General features: G+C 43.1%; 1 protein-coding gene across 2 annotated transcripts; it reads left to right on the forward strand.

The window, feature by feature from the left end:
- Positions 1 to 837: 837 nt before the first annotated feature.
- Positions 838 to 23,494, forward strand: LOC123770666 (sorbitol dehydrogenase). Of its 2 annotated transcripts, none has more exons than XM_045762731.2 (8): positions 838 to 977; positions 3,329 to 3,362; positions 3,570 to 3,734; positions 7,097 to 7,259; positions 10,326 to 10,510; positions 15,144 to 15,319; positions 18,228 to 18,349; positions 23,304 to 23,494. In XM_045762731.2, the coding sequence occupies exons 1-8, from the start codon at positions 930 to 932 to the stop codon at positions 23,455 to 23,457; spliced, it is 1,047 nt and encodes a 348-aa protein (XP_045618687.1). In that variant the 5' UTR covers positions 838 to 929; the 3' UTR covers positions 23,458 to 23,494. The 2 variants fall into 2 exon arrangements, with proteins under 2 accessions (XP_045618687.1, XP_069161899.1); XM_069305798.1 differs by having other exon boundaries at positions 915 to 1,019.
- Positions 23,495 to 24,914: the final 1,420 nt, after the last annotated feature.

A 24,914-nucleotide genomic window follows, 5' to 3' on the forward strand; every position in this document is an offset into this window, starting at 1 on the left:
CTTGCCCCACGACCCACCCCAACACCCATGCTTGCCCCACGACCCACCCCAACAGCCATGCTTGCCCCACGACCCACCCCAACACCCATGCTTGCTCCACGACCCACCCCAACACCCATGCTTGCCCCACGACCCACCCCAACACCCATGCTTGCTCCACGACCCACCCCAACACCCATACTTGCTCCACGACCCACCCCAACACCCATGCTTGCCCCACGACAGGGGCCTCGTAGCCCCACTACAACACCCATACTTGCTCCACGACCCACCCCAACACCCATGCTTGCCCCACGACAGGGGCCTCGTAGCCCCACTACAACACCCATACTTGCTCCACGACCCACCCCAACACCCATGCTTGCCCCACGACCCACCCCAACACCCATGCTTGCCCCACTACAGGGGCCTCGTAGCCTGGTGGATAGCGCGCAGGATTCGTAATTCTGTTGCGCGGGTTCGATTCCCGCACGAGGCAGAAACAAATGGGCAAAGTTTCTTTCACCCTAAGTGCCCCTGTTACCTAGCAGTAAATAGGTACCTGGGAGTTAGTCAGCTGTCACGGGCTGCTTCCTGGTGTGTGTGTGTGTGTGTGTGTGTGTGTGTGTGTGTGTGTGTGTGTGTGTGTGGTGTGGAAACAAAAAAAAAGTAGTTAGTAAACAGTTGATTGACAGTTGAGAGGCGGGCCGAAAGAGCAAAGCTCAACCCCCGTAAAAACACAACTAGTAAACACACGACCCACCCCAACACCCATGCTTGCCCCACGACCAACCCCAACACCCATGCTTGCCCCACGACCAACCCCAACACCCATGCTTGCCCCACGACCAACCCCAACACCCATGCTTGTCTCAGCGATGCATATATAGGTGGACACAAGGCTCTCAGAGTCAGTGCGGCCTGGTCCAGCAGAGCGCGCGGGTCCCGTCATGGAGAACACCTTCCCCGTCCTCAGAGGCGTCAACGACTTGCGTCTGGCAAGTATACCAGGACATATTGCGTCTGGACATTTGTTTAGTGTCAGTATATCGCAAATATCTTAGTATTGTTAGGAGCATATAATTATGATGCTTTGGTAAAGACTTAGCACAGTACAAGTGCTGAACTGTTCAAGTTACCTAATGGTCCAATAACACGAAATCTTGTAGATCTAAGGCAAAGTGAAATAAACTCCAGTAATTCCATCTATCATCATACTATCATGCAAGAGGAGCCACACATCTATGGTTCATCCAATAAAATCAGCAGACTTCTAGATGTTACTACTGATCGGTTTAGACTCGGTTACAAGTATCTCTGGGAATTCTCATTATCTGCCGATGTAGACCTGACCATATGTAAACTGTGTTAACAAAATTATTCGCACACCCTCCGTCACTATGTGATGGAGTGCGAAAAGATACGTGAATTTAGAGACAGCTCCATAATAAATGTTCAAGATATGTGTAAATATTTCATTCAAAATGAACTACTACCAGAAATTTTAGCCAACTATCCCCAGTTTGCTGATTGATGGTAGTGAACGAGTGTCATTGTAACTCGTCCACCGCTTGCTGCCAACCCGGCCTCCTAACACAACGTCGCATTTTGACGTATGCGTTACATAAGGCCAAAAACTGTCGTACTGGAAAATGGAACCGGCTCGCGGAATTGACATACTGTTCCGTTTTCTGTTTCGGAAAGGGAAAAAATGGGTGCAGGATAAACATATCACTTTTGACACATGTAAGTTATTTAGCTATCCACATATGTAAGTTAAGCTCTCCACATATGTAAGTTGCAAAATGTAGAGATTGTACTTGTGGACGGTCTCACATCCTGCGTTAAAATAACAATATACATTAACTTTTGTATCTAGCTCATGTAGACTGTAACTTCCTAGCTAAATAAAAATTGGGTTTCAGTCCCTGAGCCCATTATGTGCCTCTGTAACCCTTTCCACCACCGCCCACAGGATGGGTAACGAATGCATAATAAATTAACTAAACTCACTAGCTAACAAAAATAAATTGTGCATTTATATTAAAAAATATATGAATTTATTAGAAAATAATTGCACTGAACATGGCAGTATTTGTGTAAGAGAGCTTTGGTTTGTCTTGTTGTATAGCAGCAGTGGAACCATTTGTAAAATGAATTATAGAAACGTTATAGACGTTAGGCTAATTGGTCGATAGTTAGACGCAAGTGATCTATCTCCTTTCTTAAAAACTGGTATCACATTAGCAACTTTCCAAAACTCTGGCACTCTGCCTGACTCTATTGATTTATTAAATATGGTTGACAGTGGGTCACAAAGCTCCTCTTTGCATTCTTTAAGCACCCTGGCAAACACTTCATCCGGCCCTGGGGATTTGTTTGGTTTGAGCTTTACTATTTGTTTAAGAACATCCTCCCTGGTAACTGCTAAACTCGTCAACCTGTCCTCGTCCCTACCCACATAGACTTGTTCGGCTGAAGGCATATTGTTAAGTTCCTCTTTAGTAAATACAGATACAAAATATTTATTAAAAATACTACTCATCTCTTCATCACTATCTGTTATTTGACCTGTCTCAGTTTTTAATGGACCTATCCTTTCCCTAGTCTTAGTACGATATAACTGAAAAAACCCTGAAAACTGAAAAAATATTAATAGGGTATTAAAAAATCAACACAAGACAGAACACGAAACAATGGGTATAAATTGGATAAGTTTAGATTTAGGACAGACTTGGGTAAATACTGGTTCAGTAACAAGGTTGTTGATTTGTGGAACCAATTGCCGCGTAACGTGGTGGATGTGGGGTCCCTCGATTGTTTCAAGCGCGGGTTGGACAAGTATGAGTGGGATTGGGTGGTTATAGATAGGAGCGCCTCGTATGGGCCAATAGGCCTTCTGCGGTTACCTTTGTTCTTATGTTCATATTGTTTATCCCCCTTTTGTTCTTTTCACTACTACTTGTCATGGCCAGTTCTTGAAAAGTACCATAGATTTGGGGTAGAATCAAGAAGGTTAAGACTCTTTTTAACAGCAAGAACCCGGTTGCTGGCCGTAACATAGGCCTTTTTGGTAAACTAAGCCTTCTTAGTATATTAGGCCATATTAGTGTACTAGACCTTCTTAGTATACCAGGCATCTTAGTTCTTCAGTATACTAAGGAGCCCTAGTACAAGAGTACTCATAAGTTTAGTACACATTGGTAATACCACATGTTATCAGAGCAAAAATGACACACCTCAGATTAGCAAATTAAATTGTATTTTGTAATTGGTCCAAAGTGATTGTGTCCTTTGATACAATAATTCTCACTTAGTAACAGACATGATTGTGGTTCTCTTCCCACAGGAGACGCACCCCATCCCGCCCCTGGGCTCCAATGGTGAGTGTTGCACCCACCACCAGCACACTAGTGCACCATAGGGTTGTTAAATTGCACCTCTATCCACACTACAGGGCGGATCTCATTGAAATTAAAATGCTGAACAATTTGGAGGATGTTACACATTATTATGTTATAAATAATGGGTGATAAGGGCCAGCCTCCCTGCTTGTAATGACTGATGTTGACCACGGGTGTGTTGGACAGAGGTGTTGATCCGGATGGCGCAGGTGGGGCTGTGTGGGTCTGACCTCTCCCTCGTCTACAAGGGTCGTCTGGGTGACTTCACCCTCACTCCACCCATTGGAGTTGGTCATGAGGCTTCCGGGGTGGTCGCCAAATGTGGCCCAGATGTCAAACATCTCAAACCAGGTGAGAGCAAGTGTGTGTGTGTGTGTGTTTACTAGTCATAAACGCGGGGGGTCGTATTCCGGGGAACATAGGATTAAGGACTTGCCCGAAACGCTACGCGTTTCGTACGGCTGTACGAAACTTGTACGTACAATGTTCTTGTACGGCTGTACAAGAATGTAACAACTCTTGTATATAAAAATAAAACTTAGTTTGGATTTAGATCCAATGGAGAGAAAGTTTTCAATACATTTTCCCCTGTTAGTTGTACTTGAATGTAAACTTTCTTACAGCTCCAGGTTTGCCAACTTGCAGCTGTGTTCCGTAGTCTCTTAATAGCCTATTCCCATCCCCATCCACGTACTCAATACCCCTTTGGTATCTTGTACGTTAAGAACATAACAATTCTGTGCTCATTTTCTCCTAGTATTGTTAGGACTCTTATCCCGGATTTCGGAGCTTAGCGACCCTGCGGCCCGGTCGTCGACCAGATCACCACATTTGTGGACTAGGGTTACTCTCGCTTTAATTTTTTTAACAATATCAGGAAAGGTTTGAAGTAAAGTAATGCAATGGCTGGAGCTAGAAATCTGAAAGATTTTCTTTCTAAATTTGAGTTGGTATCTCAACAAGGGCACTTGACTGTTTTAAGAGAAAGGCTTGTCTCGTTAACTTCAGTGGAATTAGCGGGAGTTAAGTACAGAGACTCTGGATAGTTTACTGTAAGGTAGTCCTTAACACTACTTAGGAAGGCTGGGATATCATTTGCAAGGGATGTGCCAATGGATGAGAAGACATTATTGAATTAAATAGCAGAGGCAGAAAGCACGTCGTCATTGGATAGCAGTATTGTTTTCTTATAAAAGATCTTCTTTGATCCTAATGTTTGGGAAAATGGTGCTCCATGTTTCCTTAATGTTGCCCTTAATTTGATCGAATTTATTTTCATATTTTATTTTGGCTCAATTATTTTAATCAGCACTAAAGAGTATCTCCTTGAAATTTCGTTGAAGATGACCCTTAACCTATACTTCTTCTCATGGTAATGTTTCTTACCAATAGATTAAAGTATACCCTTATTAATAAGCCATGGATTGTTTAACCTTTTAGTTGTGACTTGTTTAGTTAGCATTGGATAGTGGGTATTACAGAGGCTTAATTTTGTGAAGAAATGTTTGCACTGCTAGGTTGATGTTCAGTGTTACCTAATTCAGCCTCCCAGTTGATTTTAGCAGCGATAAAGTTGCTTATAGAAGTTTTGTGCAGCCTAAAGCTTATCTTCATTGTATCTAGAGGTGGCTTATTAATGTTGGTTAGGAGAAATGTCGGGTAATGATCTGTGGTCCTATCAGTGATTATCGCTGAAGTGGAGAAGTTATGTCAGTCCAGATGTGGTAAAGAGTAGAGGCAGTCGTTTCAGTAATTTTAGTAGGTTTAGTAATTAAGGATATGAGCAAATAGGAATTCATAAAATTGATTAAACTAGCAGGTTAAGGGTTACCAGGCTCGCAGAAGTAAATATTAAAATCCCCTGATATTATTAGTTAAAGTTTGTTAGTATTAGATTTCTAAGGTTAAAGAGTTGAATTCAGCAACATCAGTATTAGGAATTCTGTAAACTGCTCCCACAGTCAGGACAGACTCGGCACCCTTGACTCTGAAACAGGCAAAGATATACTCTCCACGGGAGTCTCTAGTTCTAATTACATTTAAGCATGTCAGTTTTTGGTGGTGGTAAAGAGCAGTAGCACCACCACCTCTCTGGACTGGTCGACAGTTGTGAATTACTGAGTTGTTTGGTATGTTAAAGAGTTGCGTTGTATCCCCTTTCAACCACGTTTCGGTAAGTATAATACAGAAGAATTTCTTGTAAAACGTTTGAATTGGCCCACTAGCAAACATCAAATTGTTTGCTTAGATCTTCCATTTAAAGTTAACTAAAAGGTAGGGCAAATGGTAGGACATATTTCACTTCACTTGATGTCGCTGTTCATCCAGCAATAAATAGGTATTTGGAATAGGCAGCTGTTGAGGGTCCTGGGAACGGAATTATCAGGGGAAAAGGGAAAGCCATTACGACTATAAAGCAATTGGAAGGGATAAGGATAAGAATATCAGGATAAGGATATATTGTATGAGAAATGAGTTCTGCACCAGTTCAAGAAATTGATCTCCTTTTGCTTGTGATGTTAGATTTACCTAATCTATTGTCTCGTGGTTGAGATCGCCCATTATAAGAGTTTAGGTTTGTGACGCAACAGTGATCACATTATGCAGATCAGTAACTTCCTCTGCTATTGTCAGCCCTGTAGCATACTCCCACTGTTGGTATGTTATGTTGAGATAGTATGTTGCACCATACAGACTCAGAGGATCCCATGGTGTTCGGTTTCTCATTGGTGGTTGCTTTCAGGTCCTCCTTCACATAAAGCAGTACACCACCTGCTCTTGTTCTGTCCTTTCTGAATGGTGGATGATATCCTGGGAGGATGAGTTCCCCTTCAATAATGTCCTCGCGTCCCCCATGTTTCACTTACGACAATGTCTGGAGTTTCGGCCTCGGCATATGCACACAAGGCATCAAATCTATTCACCAGGCTTCTGGCATTAGTGTAGAAGAAATTTAAATTTCTTTCGTTGTTCCTATTAGGCTGAGAGATGGCGCCTAGATTCTGTACATTATTATTCTGTTCGTTGTCACTCCGGTTTTGTGCCTGTTCGTCTTCAGAGATAGAATGCACTACATGTGTAAATATTATCAATGGGAACATGAAAATACATATTAAAACTATAGTATATGAAAATAAAGTACAATAGCGCACTAATCAATGAAATAATAGGCTTGTTTATTTCGGCTTGGGACCGAAATATCCAATCTACGTTTCTCGCGTTTTCTAAGTTGTTATTCCAATGTTCTATATATAGTTTATTAATCTATACCTAAAATTTCAAATGAACTCGGTCTAATATAACATCATATCATAAGTGTTTACTGTGGACAGAGCCAAGATGAAAGCCTCCGGCACAGCACTAAGATAAGTTATCTTCATAAAAGGCTTCATTGCATTACCAGTAAGTACCTTTACTGGGAAAAAGATAAGATAACTAAATGTTAATTTTTCTTTAAGTTTTCGAGTTGTTAAGAAACTGAAGGATTATTGAAGTAATAAATGTCAGAGCAATTTTGGCTTGGTCAATAATACTGTAATATTTTAATATTGTAAATAAAGTAATACAGTACTGTTGCAAATTATTAGCCAGTTGTAGGGGGTCGGATATCTCTCCTGGGAGAAGAAAAAAAGCATTCCTCTATTGAATACTTTTTGACTGTATCTCGCTTGTAACGTTGACTCATTTAACTGGTAATTCGTGGTGAGCCACAGGTGACCGCGTGACGATAGAGCCAGGAGGCCCGTGTCGTAGGTGTGACTACTGCACCAGCGGCAAGTACAACGTGTGTGAGGACGCCTGCTTCCACAACTCTGTAGCCCTCTACCCTGGCTGTCTCGCCCGCTACTACCTCCATAATGCTGACCTCTGCTTCAAGTAAGGCACGCTGCAGACACGCAGCCTCATCAATACTCTTCTTAATATTACTGTTGTAATGACTAAGTCATATGGTATACAGTCCGGTATAAGTATAATGTACATGTTATATAACGTAATCTAATAATATATGCTATATTTATGGTTTTGTAGTTCCACTGTGGTACTGCATTTATACACGCGCGCACACACGCACGCTCTAACTCAAACACACATGGAAAGGGTATCTTCAACGGCATATGCAAGACTGGCTAACATCAGAACTTCCCCTGTTCTCTCTCCGGGTGTTGTACATGTTGAGGTGCTGTACACACCCATAGGGATCTTGTTCGGGTCGACTGTCCTCCCGCTGGATGGGTCGTCCGTGAGGGGGCTGCCCATGGTGGATGGTTAGGCGTCTAGGTTGGGGCAAAAAGGGAGAAAGAGGTCTTTGCATCAAGTGTGTGAGAATATACGATGCAGTAGGATTGTACAGATAAAAAGGGGGAAGTTTTCCCACTGTTAAAAAGAGGGAGCACTGCTGGGGACGACGCACCCCTTCCTGTGGCTAGCTCTTGGACACCCTGGCTGTCCTGGTAGGTGGTATCTCTTGCCTCTGAGACGCCAGGCTTTTGAAATTAATGCTGTATGGACATTTTCATTGATGTACAGTGTAACAAAAAGGGTTGACCCCAAAATGGAACCCTGTGGTACCACATTTATCCAGATAGATTAATTTCCATTTAGCACCACTGTTTTCTTTGTTATAACCATTGTTTTATACATTCTAGTATTCTACCATTTATTTCACGCGCCTGTAATTTCCTTGCCAGTCTTTCATGTGGTGCCCTATCAAAGGCTTCAGCAAAATCCATGTATACTACATCCACCTGAATTCCTGTCTGAGTAGCTGGTTACAGTTACCAAAAATGTGAGTAGGTTTGTAAGTCGATCTATTTTTAACAAACCCATGTGTCGATTTTAGAAGATTGTTCACTGAAAGATTGTAAATGATTCCCTAGCTACCTGAGGAATCTGAGCTTGCAGATGTGTGATGTCAAGCTGATCGGACGGTAGTTGCCTGAGCTCTTTCTGCCCTTTTTAAAATACGGGTAACATTTGCACATTTCCAATCTAGGGGGGATTACCCCTTGGTCCAGAGATTGTGAAAAGTAGGTCCAGCAGTTGGCATATTTCTTTTGCCAGTTCCTTTATGACTTTTGATTGCATAACATTTGGGTTGCCCATGGTGGATGGTTAGGTGTGATTGTGTGTAAAAAGCCTCGCCTGAGGCTTTTGAGTTTAGTTCGTCAGTGCTCTTCCTGATTGTGACGCATGTAATGGGTATATTCTATAATTCACTTTCTTCACCTCCTTCAAATGGGGGTGATGGGATGTCGTCTAATTTCTGGTGTGAACACTGATGTAAAATATTCAAAGTATTTACTGCCCTTTTGTCATCCATTATAACTTGGTTAGTCTCGTATTTTAAGGGTCCTACAGTCCTTTATTTTGGTTTTACTTTCTATACAGGCATAGAACTATTTTGTATCTCTGTGGTTGGAGTTCTGACTTTTTTTTTTTTTTTTCTTTTGGCAAATCTGATTTCCTGGATGGTTGAATTTAGTGCCCTTTTGTATATCTGTTAATCAATTATGTCCATCGTGGATTTATGTTATCCAGATGTTCCGCATAGTTATCAATGATCGTTTTACTACCTGTCATCTAGTTTTTCTTTCTTTTTGGGACATATTTTTGAAAGAGTTCAGTGATGACCTTCAAATTTTCCCATGTTCACCTATCAGCTTCCCTCTAGGTGTTTTTTTGCAGTTCTTCTTTCCTTGATAGTCTCCTCGATGGTAATCTAGAAATTCATAATTATGGACCTTTGTGGGTTTCTATATTTGTTGTCCATCTTATAATATGGTGGTGTAGTCTGTCTTATATGGTTATCACATGACAGGGTGAGCTTTCCCCCTACCTGAATTTTATCGATCATGCCCTCTTCTGATGTTAGCCCAAGAACCCAGGTCTGGAAATTGTTATCCTTCTGCTTGTGATGTTAGATTCGCCCAATCTATGGTCTCGAGGTCTCGAGGTCTCATGGTCCTTTTTAACTCCTGTTGATTTTTTTTTACCGGAGCCTGTGCTCCTTTTTTGTGATTTTTAACTGTCATGCCCTCAAACACCCGAGGCCGCTTACTTAAACCACATGTCTTCTCTTCTTAAGTCTTTGTCTCTTCTGAATTCTGGTGAACCAACTTATTTTGACCCACGCACTAGGCCCTCTTTCCTTTCTTGAACTTTCTCTTCTCGTGTTCTCTTTATTTAGATTTCACATGGCAGGTTCTTGATGACCTCCATAAGTGACCATTTTCACATCGTTGTCATCTTCTCTTTTCACCCTCCCCTCTCCTTCCCTAAGGGGGCAGATTGCCAAGGCTGGCTGGAATCTATTCACCCTACATGCTACTCTTTCCAATCTTTGACTTGCCTCTGCCTCGAGCCCTCCTCCTTTTTCATGACACCGTATTCGACGCTGCCTTCTACTCGATTCCTCGCTCTATTTCCTATGGCAAATGGAAGTGCGTACCTTGATGAAATTCAGACTGTGTTTGAACTGTCTGTTGCAAGCGTGCAGCCTGGAAGAAATACCGGCGCCGACACACGCTTGATTCTTTTAGTGTTTCAGAAGGCGAGTGCGGTGGCCTGCTGGCCCCTTCAAGAAGGTGACCCCTTTTTGAATCTGTCTGTCTCTCTCTGTCTGTGTGTGTGTGTGTGTGTGTGTGTGTAATACAGTATATACTCTTGGCTTGTATCTCTCCCCCCCCCCCCCAGGCCAAACTGCTGACCCTCCCCACGATGCAACTCCACAACAGTTGAAGATGTAATATTCTACTAGTCTATTCAACTGGTGGCTATGTAAACACACACCCTATGTAAACAACACACACACACAACTATGTAAACAAAACACACAAGGTGGAAAAAATCACCCAACCATATTTGTACCATCTGGGATCCCTGATTGCCATTCAAGGAAGCCAACTATGATGCAACACCTGGTAAAGTGCTCTATTATAACAGGCTGCCTGACAATGTCAGTGATGAGGAAGGTGCGTTCATCGAGCCCCTGGCTGTTGCCGTCCATGCTTGTCGTAAGGCAAAGATTCAACTTGGTTCATCTGTCCTCATTTGTGGCGCTGGACCCATTGGCCTCCTCTGCCTCTTGACAGCCAAGGCGATGGGCGCCACTAACATCCTGATTACAGGTAAGATTATCAATGACCACTTGGGGGGGGGGGTGGATATTTATCAATTATAAAGAATGGCAGCCTTGGCTTTTATCGTATTTAAGATTAGCTGATACCAAGACTATCAATATTTGTACACGGTATTGGGTAAATAAAACCAGCATTATTGTTTCTGCCTTGTTTTAAAGAAAAAGCAAAACTAAGCCTTACAACATTGAGAGTTTTGGGGCGAATGTTAAATAGACAAACATTCTTTTTTGAATATCACAGGAACATTGCGAAGAAAATTGTTAATCCTTGATTTTAGCAAATAAAGGTCATTTAGCAAATGGCCAGACTTGAGTCTGGCCATTTCGTGCTTGGATCACCATGGCTAACTGTGGTCATCAATATTTCTCCATGCAGTTAATGGCATCACCTGAGAGCACGACTGCACGTCCAAGCAAAGTCTAGTTCAAAACAAACTTAAGATTACACACAGAAATCACAATAGCATGATGCATCAAATGAACAAATCCACAAGGGCCGTGACGAGGATTCGAACCTACGTCAGAGAGCACCCCAAACGCTGCCTGAATCGACTGAGCTACGACATGGTCAAAAGGCCTATTGACATAGCTCGAGCGCGTGGGGGAATTGTGTAAAATCCTGGTTTGTCTCGGAGAGGCTGCAGGATCCAAGAAAGTTCTATTGAACTTGCTTGGATCCTGCAGTCTAAGACAAACCAGGATTTTACACTTCTTTGGACCATGTCGTAGCTCAGTCGATTAAGGCGGCGTCTGGTATGCTCTCGAACGTAGGTTCGAATCTTCATTGGGGAGCCGGTCGGCCGAGCGGACAGCACACTGGACTTGTGATCCTGTGGTCCTGGGTTCGATCCCAGGCGCCGGCGAGAAACATTGGGTAAAGTTTCTTTCACCCTATGCCCGTTACCTAGCAGTAAAATAGGTACCTGGGTGTTAGCCAGCTGTCACGGGCTGCTTCCTGGGGGTGGAGGCCTGGTCGAGGACCGGGCCGCGGGGGGACTAAAAAGCCCCGAAATCATCTCGATATAACCTCAAGTCCCTTGTGGATTTGTTCAAACTTAAGATTTCCTTGTTGCCTTGGGATAGTTATTAGGCAATTGGTTTGAGGTTAATACGTAATGTAATGAATACATCTGCTTTAGTTTCCTTACATGGGCAAGATTATATATTTACTGCAGTTACATTACTAGGAAAAATACACCAAAATATATATTACGTGTTGGCAGGCATAGTGTGCACCGGGGCACTGTCATGGCTACTGTGTTGTGGCCTGGTGCACCACCACTTTCACAATCATTCTCTTGATTTTATATCCTCCAATTAACTTAATTATGTATCTTTTTTATTATTATAGATACCCACTTGTTCTTCATTTACCTGTCTTCTGTGGGGGAGCCTTGTCGGCTCTCTGAAGCTATCTATCCTGATTATGTACCATACTACTTGAGTCATCAGTTGTAGAGTTCTTGAATGCGTACCGGGGACCACGAGCAAAAACCTCTCCCTCCTTAGAGGCGCAGGAAGCAATGGTCCATAAACACTCGGGGGCCCACCACTGGCAGAAGATACAGCACCTGGTTCTTGTGGGGGAGCTGGGATGATGGCACGAGTCTTCGGTCTGGTCCCCTTGTGCACTTCGTAATTTAAAGGTGGTGAGTTTGGCAGCCAGCTGGAGCGAACATCACCTCCAGATGGCTCTGAACCATCACACTTTACATGTAAAGTTTGTCATTTTATCGACTAGGAATGGCACCCAGAAAGGTAGGCAAGTCAAAATAGATAACTGCCTGGTTGAAAAATGCGACCTACGCCTTAAAAGTATCAATAACTTGCCACAAATAAAAACAAATGTAACGTACGATTATGTTACGTTGGTTGGTAGATTAGATAGTGTTTAGTGAGTTTCATATTTATTTAGTAGTCCTGGATACAGCAGTGTCATAGACGTTGAGACGGAGCTTGGAGCAGAGCAGAGAGCTGAGTGTGGCCGGAGTCGCGGAGCTCTGTGGGAGAGCGTTGTAGCTGGATGCGGTCCTAGTCTGCTGTCTGTTCTGTGTCGAAGCTGTAGCGTCTTGGAGGCGATTAGAACTGCCTACGCAGAGTGCTACATTCTTTGCTGGAAATTGTACTGTCCGCTATTCTCATATCGCTTATTTATATTTGGTTACTACCTCTCGCCTTTCTCTACTAGGATAGGAAGATGTGAGAACTGTTACCTGTAATTAGGGTTAAGATTATACCTTGTTAAGCTATAATCTTAAGCTCTTAAGCTTGTTAAGCTTGTAACTATAATTAGTTACGCCATTAAGATAATGGAGCGAGTATAAGGATTACTCGCTACACAAACAAGCTAAACTTCGTCCAACCAACCCCCCTTCCTTCCTTGCTAGTTAGCTCCACCTCCCAACCCTGTTGGGGAAGGGGCGAGCCGGGCCGCCACTAGCCAGTTCTTGACTGATGCGTATACCGGTCTTCGGCTTGCTCTGGCCACAGTTTTCAAGTTTTGTTGGTGTTTTGCTTTGTGAGGCTGTTCCTTCACGGATGTGTGTTCTACCAGAAGTTTCAACATACTGGAGCTGCATGTGCCTAGGATAACCTTCCCTAGGTGCTCCGTAACTACTGCCCTTGCCTGGCCTGGTTTTTCTTCCCTGGGACGAATGGGAATCTATCTCCGTTAGAGGATTTCCTCACTTGTGGTGGTCTTCTCTCTTGGTGTGTAGGGGAATTTCACCTTTGTCTTGCCCTGTTTAGGGCAGTGTCGGCTGCTGGGGCGCACTGCTATCTGAAGAGTCAACAACGCTAGCTGCAAGGGCGTGTTGGATCTCCAAGACTGCTTGTTTGCTGTTGGAGGGGTCTCTGGGTCTGCCCTGGGGGCTTTCTGGCAGTTTCTAGTGGTCTGATTGCCTGCATCAACAAGTTACTAGCCCCAGTGCCTTGGCTTCCTGTAGGGCTCATTTACCCTACGGGCCCCGAAAATCTCCAACTGGTTCTGTTGTACTATGGATACCTCTTCCGAGCCCCGTCTCATCTTGTGCGAATTCGAGAGTTGCTCGTCCCCCCCCCCCTCAGTGTGACGATCGTCTGTTCTGCCTCCACCATGCTGCCAGTTAGGTCAGTGACACCTATGACCCAGAGTCTTGTGGGATTTGTTCACCTCTTGTACTTCAGCTTATTCATTCCCCATCTGATATTCTGAGGGATCAGGCAGTAGTTACATTGAATTAGCGTTTCTGTGTTGAACATGCCAGGTTGTATGGCTGTTTGAAGGCCCCAGAGCTGCCCCGCTTGGATTTTAGGGACTCTGATTTAGGGGTGTTGGCTGCTTTGGTTTTGGTTCTGTCCGCGCCACCCATCTTCCTTCACAGGTAGGAATGGTTCGCCACCCCCTCAACCCTGTTATCGGCTTCGAAGCGCCTGAAAGTTTCGGAGTCGAGGCAGGGTTTAGTTCGGTGTGAAGCTCAGGTGGCTCTGGGGGTTGCCTCTACTTTTCGATAAGGCTTCTAAGTCTTCCCAGCCGGCTCCTTGTTTTGAAGCTTTTCCCCAGGACTCCGCCTATTCTTTGCAGGCAGTGGACGTGGATGATCGAGGGCTAGGTCCCGGTGTCCTTGTTGGTGGATTCAAAGTATAAACAGAGGGTTGCTCTGTTTATGGGTGCCTTCTCTGTTCTTATGGGTGCTTTTCTGGGTACCCTCTCTGGTCAATGGCAATTTTTACATGTAAAGGGTTCATGGGCCATTGCTCCCTGCGCCTCTGAGGGGCAGGTTCTTGCTCGTGGTCCCCGGTAGGCATTCAAGAACTCTGGGACTGACGACTCCAAGTAGTATGGTACTTAATTAGTATAGATAGCTTCAGGGAGCCTCTGGGACACCCAGAAACTGCCGTTGTTTTACATTCAACGCTATTTTTTTCAGTCTACAGTTATAATGGTCATTATTAATTACATTTTGTATACGAAGTACATGTAGGTATTTTATTGACTTGAGCTACTTACAAATGCACTACTATTTATGAATTTAAAATTTGAATTTCTTTTTAAATTACGAAAATGAGGGGATTTGACTGTAGTCAGGATTTAGCCTTTTCATGTAATGGTGTATTTTTAACAAAGTTCCATGACAGTATTTCTGTAATTTCATGAATTAGATGTAAAATTATTAAATTTTAAAATGATGAATAATAAATTTCATCCTATACTATCTTCTACACATTGTTCACATTTAGTTAAATTCACTGAAACTTGTCATGAATTGCTCACTTGTAAAAATTGTGATGCAGCAATCATTGTTGTCCACTTGCAACACAATGGTCTAAGTTAGATTATAGTTCAGGATGAAGTGTTCAGGCAGTTTTTCTTACACCTGATGCCTCTGCTCACCCTGACAATAAATAGGTACCCTGAAATGTTAACTGTTATGGGTTACATCCTGAAAAATGGGCTCGAGGGGGCTCGGATAAACCTAACATAGTTCCCGTCCCTGACAAAGAGGAATTGCTTCTTTCTCCTCTAGCTGTAGCACTAGCTCATTCATCTACATTTTCCTCAAGTCTTTATTTATACATTAGCTCACTTTGCAAATAGTTAATTAGGCATGAAAGATTAATTTTTACAAATGTTGATTTTACAGATATCAAGGAGAACCGTCTTAAGATCGCTAAGCGGGTGGGGGCGCATCACACGCTGCTAGTACAAGACAATCAGCCCAAGAGCTTGGCGGCAAAGGTGAAGGATGTAATGGGGTGCATGCCGCAGGTGACCCTCGAGTGTACGGGAGTGCAGTCTGGCATTGTTACTGGTATCTATGTAAGTTGCAAATTATGAATGCAGAATCTAATTTAATTTGAAAATTAATTTGAAAATTAAATGGAAAATAAAATTTGGAAAAAAAGGGGGTGGTAGGAGAAAAGCACAGAAACTGTATTGGAGGGGACCTACATTCCCTCCAATGCGTTATGTGGTTTCCTCCGAAGCTATGGGTCCCCCTTCTTCCAGCCAGAGGTGGTATTCCCTTCCCTTATTTGAAAATGTGTATATTTGAAGTTTGCTAGTCTTGGAATGGAATCTGGGGAAAGTTCAGGATAAGAAATTTTTGAATATACAGTATTAAGCGAGATCAGGAAATAGTTGTTGCACTATGTTGTATATTTATCAAGATAGCCTACAAGGCTTTCATTGTAGTACAGTATATATAAAGCACCTGTCTCCAAATTCTTTTGCTGCTCCTTAAGATAGGAACCCACCATGTCCCACAGGACAACTTGCACCTATTTTTTTTTATTTATTTTTTATTTATGCATATACAAGAATGTACATAAGGAATGTGAGGATACAAATATGGTAATTACAGTCTTGTAAAGCCACTAGCACGCGCAGCGTTTCGGGCAGGTCCTTAATCTAAGAAAATTTTAAGGACCTGGATCACAGCAAACTTTTCAATCTCTGTAGGGTAGTTAAGGTGCTAGGGAGTTGCTGAGAAATATTCATTCCACCACAGAATAACTTGAGAGCATACACCTGAGGCTGACTAAACGTCATCAGCCTGTTACTAAGCCAGTAACAAAAGCCAGAGGGAAGCTGCCAGGTCCTAATAATAATAATAATAATAATGATAATATAATTATTATTAATTTATTCCCAAGAAGGTACAATGGGTTGGTGATATTACATAATATTGGTATTTGTACCCAACACTAACATGCATAGCATTTCAGGCAGGTCCTTAATCCAACATATCAGGTTAGATGAAAAGGAACATTGTAGTAAGGTTTTATATCGATAAATAACTACAATATAAGTGAATTACATTATATATTTCTGATTTTAGAGAGCATAACTAGTTTCCAAAACTTTTTTGACTGTTGTATGTGGGTGCTTTAGTCTGTTGTCTATGTATAGGCCAAGGAACTTTCCTTCATGTTCAATGCTAATGTTAACATTGTCTGAAGTTGAATTTGCTTTTATTTACTTCCAAATAAAATGCACAGTATTGTAGTAGGTATTTTCTATTAGTGTAAATTTGTTGGTTGACATCCACGAGTGGACTTTTTTTAATTCATTATTTACAATATTATTTAATGTGAGAGTTGGAATCTGAATAGATGACAGTAGTATTGGCAACAAATAGTATAGGTTTAAGAATGTTTAGAAACATTTGGCAAATCATTGATGTACTGCATATGATGCGAACTAACCCGCCTGGCTTAGAGAGCAGGTCGCTCAGTATACCCATTGGTTGTGCAACACGCGCTAGGGTCACTCTTCAGACATCGCGTCTCATTATTTGAACAAACATGGCTAAATAGACTATACCCAACTATACAACTTGGCTGGAAATAAAGCCATTCATAGCTGCACACCTGACAAAAAAGGTGGTACAGCTATATATTATAAAGATAATTTCACTTGCACAAGTGTTGTTAGCAATAGGAAACAACTGCTGTGAATATAACTTTTTACTCAATTCTCGGTCAAATCCCTTAAATCATCAATAACTATTGGAGCTATTTATAGATTTCCCAATATTAATACTGTACAACTACATTCTCGGATAATATTATGAACCTAATCATAAACAACAAATCACATCATCCTAAGAGGCAACTTCAACATTGACCTTTATCAACAAAATAGCCCCCCCCCCCCCGTCCAAGTTGAATACTTCCTAAATAGCATGAACTCCTGTATGTTAATACCCGCAATCACCAAGCCAACACGAATTGTGCAAACATTTGTTACTGGCACTTTGCTATTGGCACTTTCATATACCATAGTTGGTATTTCACTAATGTTCCTGGCTCTGGTTTTAAGTGAGTGAATTGTGGATATTATGTGTACCGGGCTGACTGGTAAAGGTAGTGTTTAACATTAACAGCACTTCCAACTAGCCAAGCTAAGGGCGCACAAGTTACATTCTCACGGTGAAACTGATTAAACTAAAATGGAGATCCAAAGAATGAGATGCTTGGGTGTGCGAACAATGAAGTTATATTAACTTAGGACAATGAGGTGCGGGTAATGCTGCCACCCGGTGATCAGTATAGGTAGCAAACAAGTATGCCAATTGACAATTATCAAGCATTAACCCTTGGGAGAGATTGGAAAGACTGTGAATCTAAGAATGAACTGCTAGTGCATGTCTTCCAGTGACTTCCAAGCACCTTAATGACCTTAAGGGGCAGATTTGAATAGTAGCCCGTGTCACTGGTTGTGACTGTGCTGTCCTGGAATTATCAGGAGGAAGCATTAAACAATTGAGTAAACAGTATAGCACTTGGAAGGAATACGAACACAGGGGCCAGATTCACGAAAGCACTTACGCAAATACTTACGAACGTGTACATCTTTCGTCAATCTTTGACGGCTTTGGTTACATTTATTTAACGGTTTCAATCATGAAAACTTCCCAATCAACTGTTATTGTTATAAACAGCCTCCTGGTGCTTCGGAGCTCATTAACTGTTTTTTAATTGGAAACAAAGCCGCCAAAGATTGAGAAGATGTACAGGTTCGTAAGTGCTTGCGTAAGTACTTTCGTGAATCTGGCCCCTAGTGGTGGGAAGGAATGTTGCTGTGTGTGATCGTGTCCTTTGAACGCAGAAAGATCTTACCTTGGGGAACACCTGGTGACATCAGAAATGTACTAAAATGCTGCAAATGAAGCTCTACAGTAGATGATAGTGATAGACAATGTATCTGTTTTGATTTTGTGCAGGCAACCAGGTCGGGTGGTGTGCTGATGCTGGTAGGTGTTGGGGCGCCTGAAGTCACGCTGCCCCTTGTCCACGCCGGTATGAGGGAAGTAGAGATCATAGGAGTATACCGCTATATCAACTGGTAAGCCATTCTTGCAATGTAGTATTTACATTTTATTGAAGCATTTGAATTTAACCAGGAAAATAAGAGTAAAAGTTTGTGTACAAAACCAACATTTATGGTAAGAATATATATAGTGTTCACTATAATAGCTCTTCTATTTGTTAATGTAGATAAATTGTTTAAAATAAATACAGTATTACCATTAATTCTCAATAGGTGTTTGCTGAGAAAGTTGTGGTAATGGTCATAAATGGTTAAAATTTGTATTACCTTGGTATTCAATAATAATGCTGTACTACAACTCTGCAGTCAAACTTTTGTAATACTATTTTTTATAATTACTTGATTCTAACACTACAATGCAATCATTTTAACTTAAAACGTCTCGTATTGCCTCATATTGTACTTTTCTATACAAAAGTTGTAGTATATTTGAGCCAAGGTAAATATTTTTAGAATTTATTTCTGATGTTGTATGTAAATATGACTTCAGTAGTTATAAATTTATCTTTATTAAAGATGAATGGACATAATGAAGGCACAGATCAGGCATGCAAATTAATGATATTCTCGAGAAAGCTGGAACAACATTATTTGGAGGGAATACTAAGGGAGGGAATCAACCATCTCATTATGAACAATCTAGCAAAAAATAAGATTGAATGTAATGAAACGCCATTTTCTTGGTGAACCCCGGAGGCTCCGTGAAGCTATCCGAACTGATGTAGTGCTATATTAGTTTGGGGTCATCAGTCACAGGAGTCCTTTGCCTACCAGGAACCACGAGCCAGAACCTGGCCCCCTCAGAGAGGTGCAGGGAACAATGGCCTATGAGCACTTTACATTTAAATTATGCCATAATTCCCATAGACCGGGAAAGGACCCAAAAAGGTAGGCGAATCAGAACAGACCACTGGTTACACTATGCAATCTACGTCCTAAAAGATCAAAATATCTTTCCTAGAGAGAAGGCAAACAAGCAATACTTCATGCAACTAGCACTCCCGCTCATTATAGCTACTCGAAGCTGGCTCATCTGAGCCAGCAGCTTGATTGATGAAGAGTAAGCCACCCAAAAAGTGGCACGGGCATGAATAGCCCGTAAGTGGTGGCCCTTTTGAGCCATTACCAGTATCAACTCTTGATACTGGAGATCTGTGGAGGTGCGACTGCACCCTGCATGACAGGAGATGTCTCCCCCGTCCTGAGCCAGCAGCCCACGACGGGAGATGTCTCCCCCGTCCTGAGCCAGCAGCCCACCACTCCAGTTCTTAAACGATGAACTCCGCCGGCCAGAAGGAAGGAGTGACAGGGAGTCTCCGGGGATTATCCAGAAATGGCATTTTATTACATTCAGCGCTGGTTTTCTGTGGGGAGGCCCGTCGGCTCTCTGAAGCTAACTACCTACAAATAAGGAAAACAGGGACTTAATTACCCAGGAAGCGGCAGCACCGCACCTGACAGCTGGGTGGACAGTGCTTCGGATTTGTAGTCCTGAGTCGAACCCCGGTGGAGACGGAGACAAATGGGCAAAATGTTTTTCACCCTGATGTGCCTGTTCACCTAGCAGTAAATAGGTCCCTGGAAGTTACAGCTGCTACGGGCTGCTTCCTGGGGATGTAACAAAAGGAGGCCTGGTCGAGGACCGGGCTGCGGGGACGCTAAGCCCCGAAATCATCTCAAGATAACTCAAGATAACTGCAGGTCTCAAGACGAGGAAGAGAGACGGCCGCGATAGTTAGGCCCCACGAGTTAGGCTTCCCAAGACCACACAAGGCCGTGAAGGAACTGGAACATTCACAAGATACCTGGTGGCCAGGACCCTGTCCGACTTCCAAAACCCCCGCGCACAAATGTTGACCCAAGACATGCTGCCAAAGACCGCTGCTAGAGCAGCATACATCCTAACATCTGGGGCACGAGGGGTAAACCACAGGCTGGCTAGACTTAATGACACTGCAGACAACCTGAGATATAAGAGCCCTGTAACAGGGAGCCAGGGAAACCGGATCCACCCAGAGCGTGTCCACCATCACAGAACTAGTGGCTGGTTTTACGCTGGTAGCAGCGTAAAGCCGCCACAAGACACAACACGTAACACACACACACACACACACACACACACACACACACACACACACACACACACACACACACACACACACACACACACACACACACACACACACACCTAATCAACCAAGCATCCACAACTAACCCCTCCGGAAGCCCGCCGTCTCATTCTTTGTCAGAACAGGAGAAGGCGGCAAAAAAACTTCCCAAAAGCAATGACAAACCAAGGAGAAAGAAAGGAAAGAACTTGGTCCAAAGACCAAGAAGGCTCAGGCGGCACAAGAACAGACTGGAGGTAAAAAAAAAAAAAATAAAAAAAAAAAAAACTTATGGAGTGGAAGAGAAATCCACTCCGAATGCAAGCTGCAGCGGCTCTGCCAACGCCACATGATAAGCGTCAGTATGAGGCATGAAATGCTGATCCAGAAAAAGCAAAGAAAGGACAAAACAACCCGTTCAAAAATCAATGAAAACCGACGAAGATAAAGGAAAGGGAGGAAAACCTGCTAAGAAGACCGCAGGTGGGACACCAACAAAAGCACCATACAATCACCTTACAAATGGTGATAAACACACACACGCACACCAGAAATGCCAGACACGTATTGTGGAGCAGTAAGGCTAACCAGCACTGGCCCGACCTCCTGAAAGAGCCGTGGAAACTCCCGGGTTTGGACACCGAGCAAGCAGCGCCTGATACCAATGCTGGGCTGGCCACCATGGAGACAGACAAATCACTCTTCCCCGATAGGATTCCAGCCAAGTCAGAACCTGGAGCAACAGCTGGACCGGGGGGAAGACCAGTCCTTCCGAAAAGCATCTACGGCGACTGCCTCCCAATCGGGGAATGACGCCACGTACAATGGGAGATGCTGAGACCACGCCGACGTAAAGAGATCCATGACCGGGGGCCCATACGTCCGGCAAAGGAAAGATGCAGCATCAATCATCTCTCCACGGAAAGAGGAATGAAGAGAGACAGGCCGTCTACCAGGACGTTGGACACGTCCCGAACTTGAACAGCGCGAAGAGTTAAACCCCGAGAACTCTGCAGAAGAGCTACTCGAAACAACCAGTCCCAAAGACCCAGGAACCAAAGAGAACCCCCACGGTTGAGACAATGAACCACGGGGGTCGCAGTCCGAATGGCGCCAGATCATCGAGCCCCGAGAGAGCCGAATCCGCCGCAAACTCCCGCCCCGTACTGTGAGCTTGATGCAAGGACCACCCCAATACCCATGGCCGGACTGGTGAGCACTGGGCACAAAGCCTCAACCAAGAGACGAAGAGTCCGTGAAAACGGTGAGGGAAAAGGAAGGCGCCATGGCACAAAATCCCCCCCCCCCCCCCCCAAAAAAAAGAGCCGGTGACGCAGCAACTGACGCAAGGACACTCGAGAACAAACCTAGCGATCACAAGACCAGTGAAAGAGGCTGCTCTTAAGTCGAACCTTGCACAGTGAACAAACCAATTGAGCAAAGTTCAGGTTCCCACACAGCTGCTTGAGCAACCGCTGAGTGACCCAGGTCCCCCCATAAAAACAGCTGAAGATGGAACAGCAACAGGAACAAAGCCGTAGAAGGGAGAGAAACGGACAGTCTGACAACCTCGCACAATGCCCAGCCAGTCCGAACCTGCAACAGAACCAACTGGGACTTCCGCCAAGGTACCAGGAACCTGAACCCGACAAGCTGCGAAAGAACCGGAACCCCGGCTAGCAGACCAGCAGGGAGCCCACATTAACCAGTCGTCGAAGCAGCCTGACATTGGAACCTTGGAATGCACCAGATCCAAGTTAGAGGAATAGACCTCAAACAAAACCTGATCCAAGGCAGTTAAACCGGGTCTCTCAGGAGGTATGCATCACCTGAACCTCTGCAGGGGGTAAGAAAACATCCGAAAAGACAAATCCGAGGAACTAAGGGCACTTGGAAACAAACCTGGAGGGAAACCCTACATATCGTAATTGCCGGCTGATAAGACTCAATTTTTTTTTTTTTCAAATAAAAATTTGTTCCACGTCTAAATCAGCCGTAATACGGACGGGAGACTGAGCACAGAAGGCTAGGGAGCCGGACGACCACACAGAGCAAGATCGCTAGGTACAAAACAATGCAAATAATAAAATAATTACACTACAGTATTACCAAAAGCCGCATTACGAAAAAGAAAATATTAAAAAAAAAGCTGAACGAACACAGTCTGTGAACACAAGTGAGAAACTACACAAACATCAGTTTCATACACAAGACAAGACTGCCAAGGGATACGGTAATAGGAAATCAGAAAGGGGAGGAGGGTACGAAAACCCCCTCCCCTGCAACAACCCCTGCCCAGAGTGTACAAGGGCCCAAACAGGGTCAAAAGGAGCCAAAGAACTCAAAGGGGACTCCTTTCTTTCTAGGAAAGATATTTTGATCTTTTAGGACGTTGATCTAGACAGTTGTCTGTTGTAATTCGCCTCGTAATTGTTGTATCCTTTCCTGGTCCATGGCAGTTATGACACTTTACATTTAAAAGTGTTCATAGGCCATTGCTCCCTGCACTTCTCTGAGAAGGCTAGGTTCCTGGTCCCTAGTAGGCAAAGGATTCAAATGAACCTTAGTTAAAGCACAAGGTAGGAAACTATGAGGATGAAATTAAAATAATGTACTCTTTTTGTTTTGACTTTTGAATAAGGCATAGGTTGGACAATTTTTTAATTCATCAGAGTGAGTTCCATAGACTCGGTACTTATATTTGTATGGAGTGTTTGCACAGATTTAGTTTGACTAGGAATAGCAGAGATATTTATTTCTAGTATGATGCTTTCATTACATTATGGCAGTATGGTATTTCATTACATTACTTTCAGATTTAAACTATTTTTTTTCTCAATTTAATTGTATCCTTTTGGCAGCTACCAAATTGCTATTGATATGATTGCCAATGGACTTATTGATGTCAAGCCACTCATAACTCATCGATTCAAGTTTGAGGAGTTCCAGAAAGCCTTCGATATGTTTCATACAGGTGAAGATGGAGCCATCAAATGCATGATCTCCTGTGAGTGAGAGAATAAAGTCTGCAATATATATAAAGCAACAATTATCTGCATTGTTTCATTATAAAACCCTTCTGCATTTGGTTTATATTTTCTTCAATGTTATGTAATGAGTTTTGACAAAATTCTGAGAAACTGTATTAAAACTGAGTATACAGTACTGTTTTGAGTGAAAAGGCACTTGCCCTAAATTACATGGAACAGTAGTGCAGTTGGCAGTGCAATTGGGACACAACCAAAAGAACCCTGATTATTATATACTAAAAATATTGGTATTTAATATTTATTAAAAATAAATATTAAATACCTATTAGTAAATAGGTACCAGGAATTGAGCAACTGTAGTGGGCTTTTTTTTGGCTTTTGTGATAATCTCCCTTTCTTTTTACAAAGCTTCCTCTATAGTAGTTCCTTTAGAGTGAGGTTTGATATCGCTCACTGCCTATTTTCGGCAATACGAAGGTGTACCCCAAGGTAGTGTTCTGAGAACTACTCTTAATCTTAAGTAATGGTTGGAACACTACTGAGCCTACAATGGTCGTCCTTTCTTCCCTTCGGAATTTTCTCGGCTCTGTTGACGATCTTACCCTCTGCTGTCAAGGTGATGACTCGTCTTTCTTCCGACAGCTTCAACTTGCGATGGATGCCTTGTCGTTCTGGGCCACCAATCTTGGCTTCACGTTCTCTACACCGAAGATTTTTGGGATGACTTGCTTGGAAGCAGGCCATTCTTCATCCCCCCTTTGTCCCTCTATGGTTGCCCTCTTTTTGTATAAAGATTCTGCTAGACTTTTGGATTAATCTGACTCGTTTGTCTTGGTCGCCCCCATATATCTTACCTCCGAGGGTCTTCGCACTTTCCCGCAAAGGCATTCCTTATTCAGAATTCTATCCAGTCATCATTCTTCACTGTTCCTCTTGGCAGGGTTGTTGGTCTTCTGTTACTGGTAACAGACTGTGTGCTCTTAAGGATAGTGTGTCCCCTTGGCCTTTTTCTTTCCACCATAACTGGCAACAGGAAAGATGTCATCACCTTGACAGCAGAGGGCAAGATCGTCAACATAGAGAGCTGAGAAAATTCTGGAGGGAGGGAAGGAAAGAAAGACGACCATTGAAGGCTCCGAGTCAGTTCCATCATAACTGGCGGTGGGAAACGGCTCTGGTGAGGTTACGTATTGGCCATACCCGTTTAACTCTCGGGCACTTAATGGAGCGCCGCCCTGCTCCTTATTATAGTAGTTACAGGATGAGAGCTACACTCGTGGTGTTCCGTCTACCCAGCACTGTCGTATAACAAATCAAATCAAATGTTTATTCCGGTAAAAGTACATACATAGAGGATTAGTTACAAACATAATGTTGGATTTATAGATGGAGGTAGTACATACAATGCCTAAAGTCACTTGTACAAATAGCGTTTTGGGCAAGGTGAGGTGGGGGAAAAAAACTTAGACTAAAACTTAATAG

The sequence above is a fragment of the Procambarus clarkii genome, chromosome 56 (genome assembly GCF_040958095.1).
Source record: "Procambarus clarkii isolate CNS0578487 chromosome 56, FALCON_Pclarkii_2.0, whole genome shotgun sequence".
Classification (NCBI taxonomy): domain Eukaryota; kingdom Metazoa; phylum Arthropoda; class Malacostraca; order Decapoda; family Cambaridae; genus Procambarus; species Procambarus clarkii.

Bases quoted from the DNA above. Each gene is read 5' to 3' on its own strand.
- LOC123770666 (XM_069305798.1), top strand. From the start codon at position 930: ATGGAGAACACCTTCCCCGTCCTCAGAGGCGTCAACGACTTGCGTCTG. The intron at 15,320-18,227 runs GTAAGTTGCAAA...GATTTTGTGCAG, and splicing joins GCATTGTTACTGGTATCTAT to GCAACCAGGTCGGGTGGTGT. The intron at 18,350-23,303 runs GTAAGCCATTCT...TCCTTTTGGCAG, and splicing joins GTATACCGCTATATCAACTG to CTACCAAATTGCTATTGATA.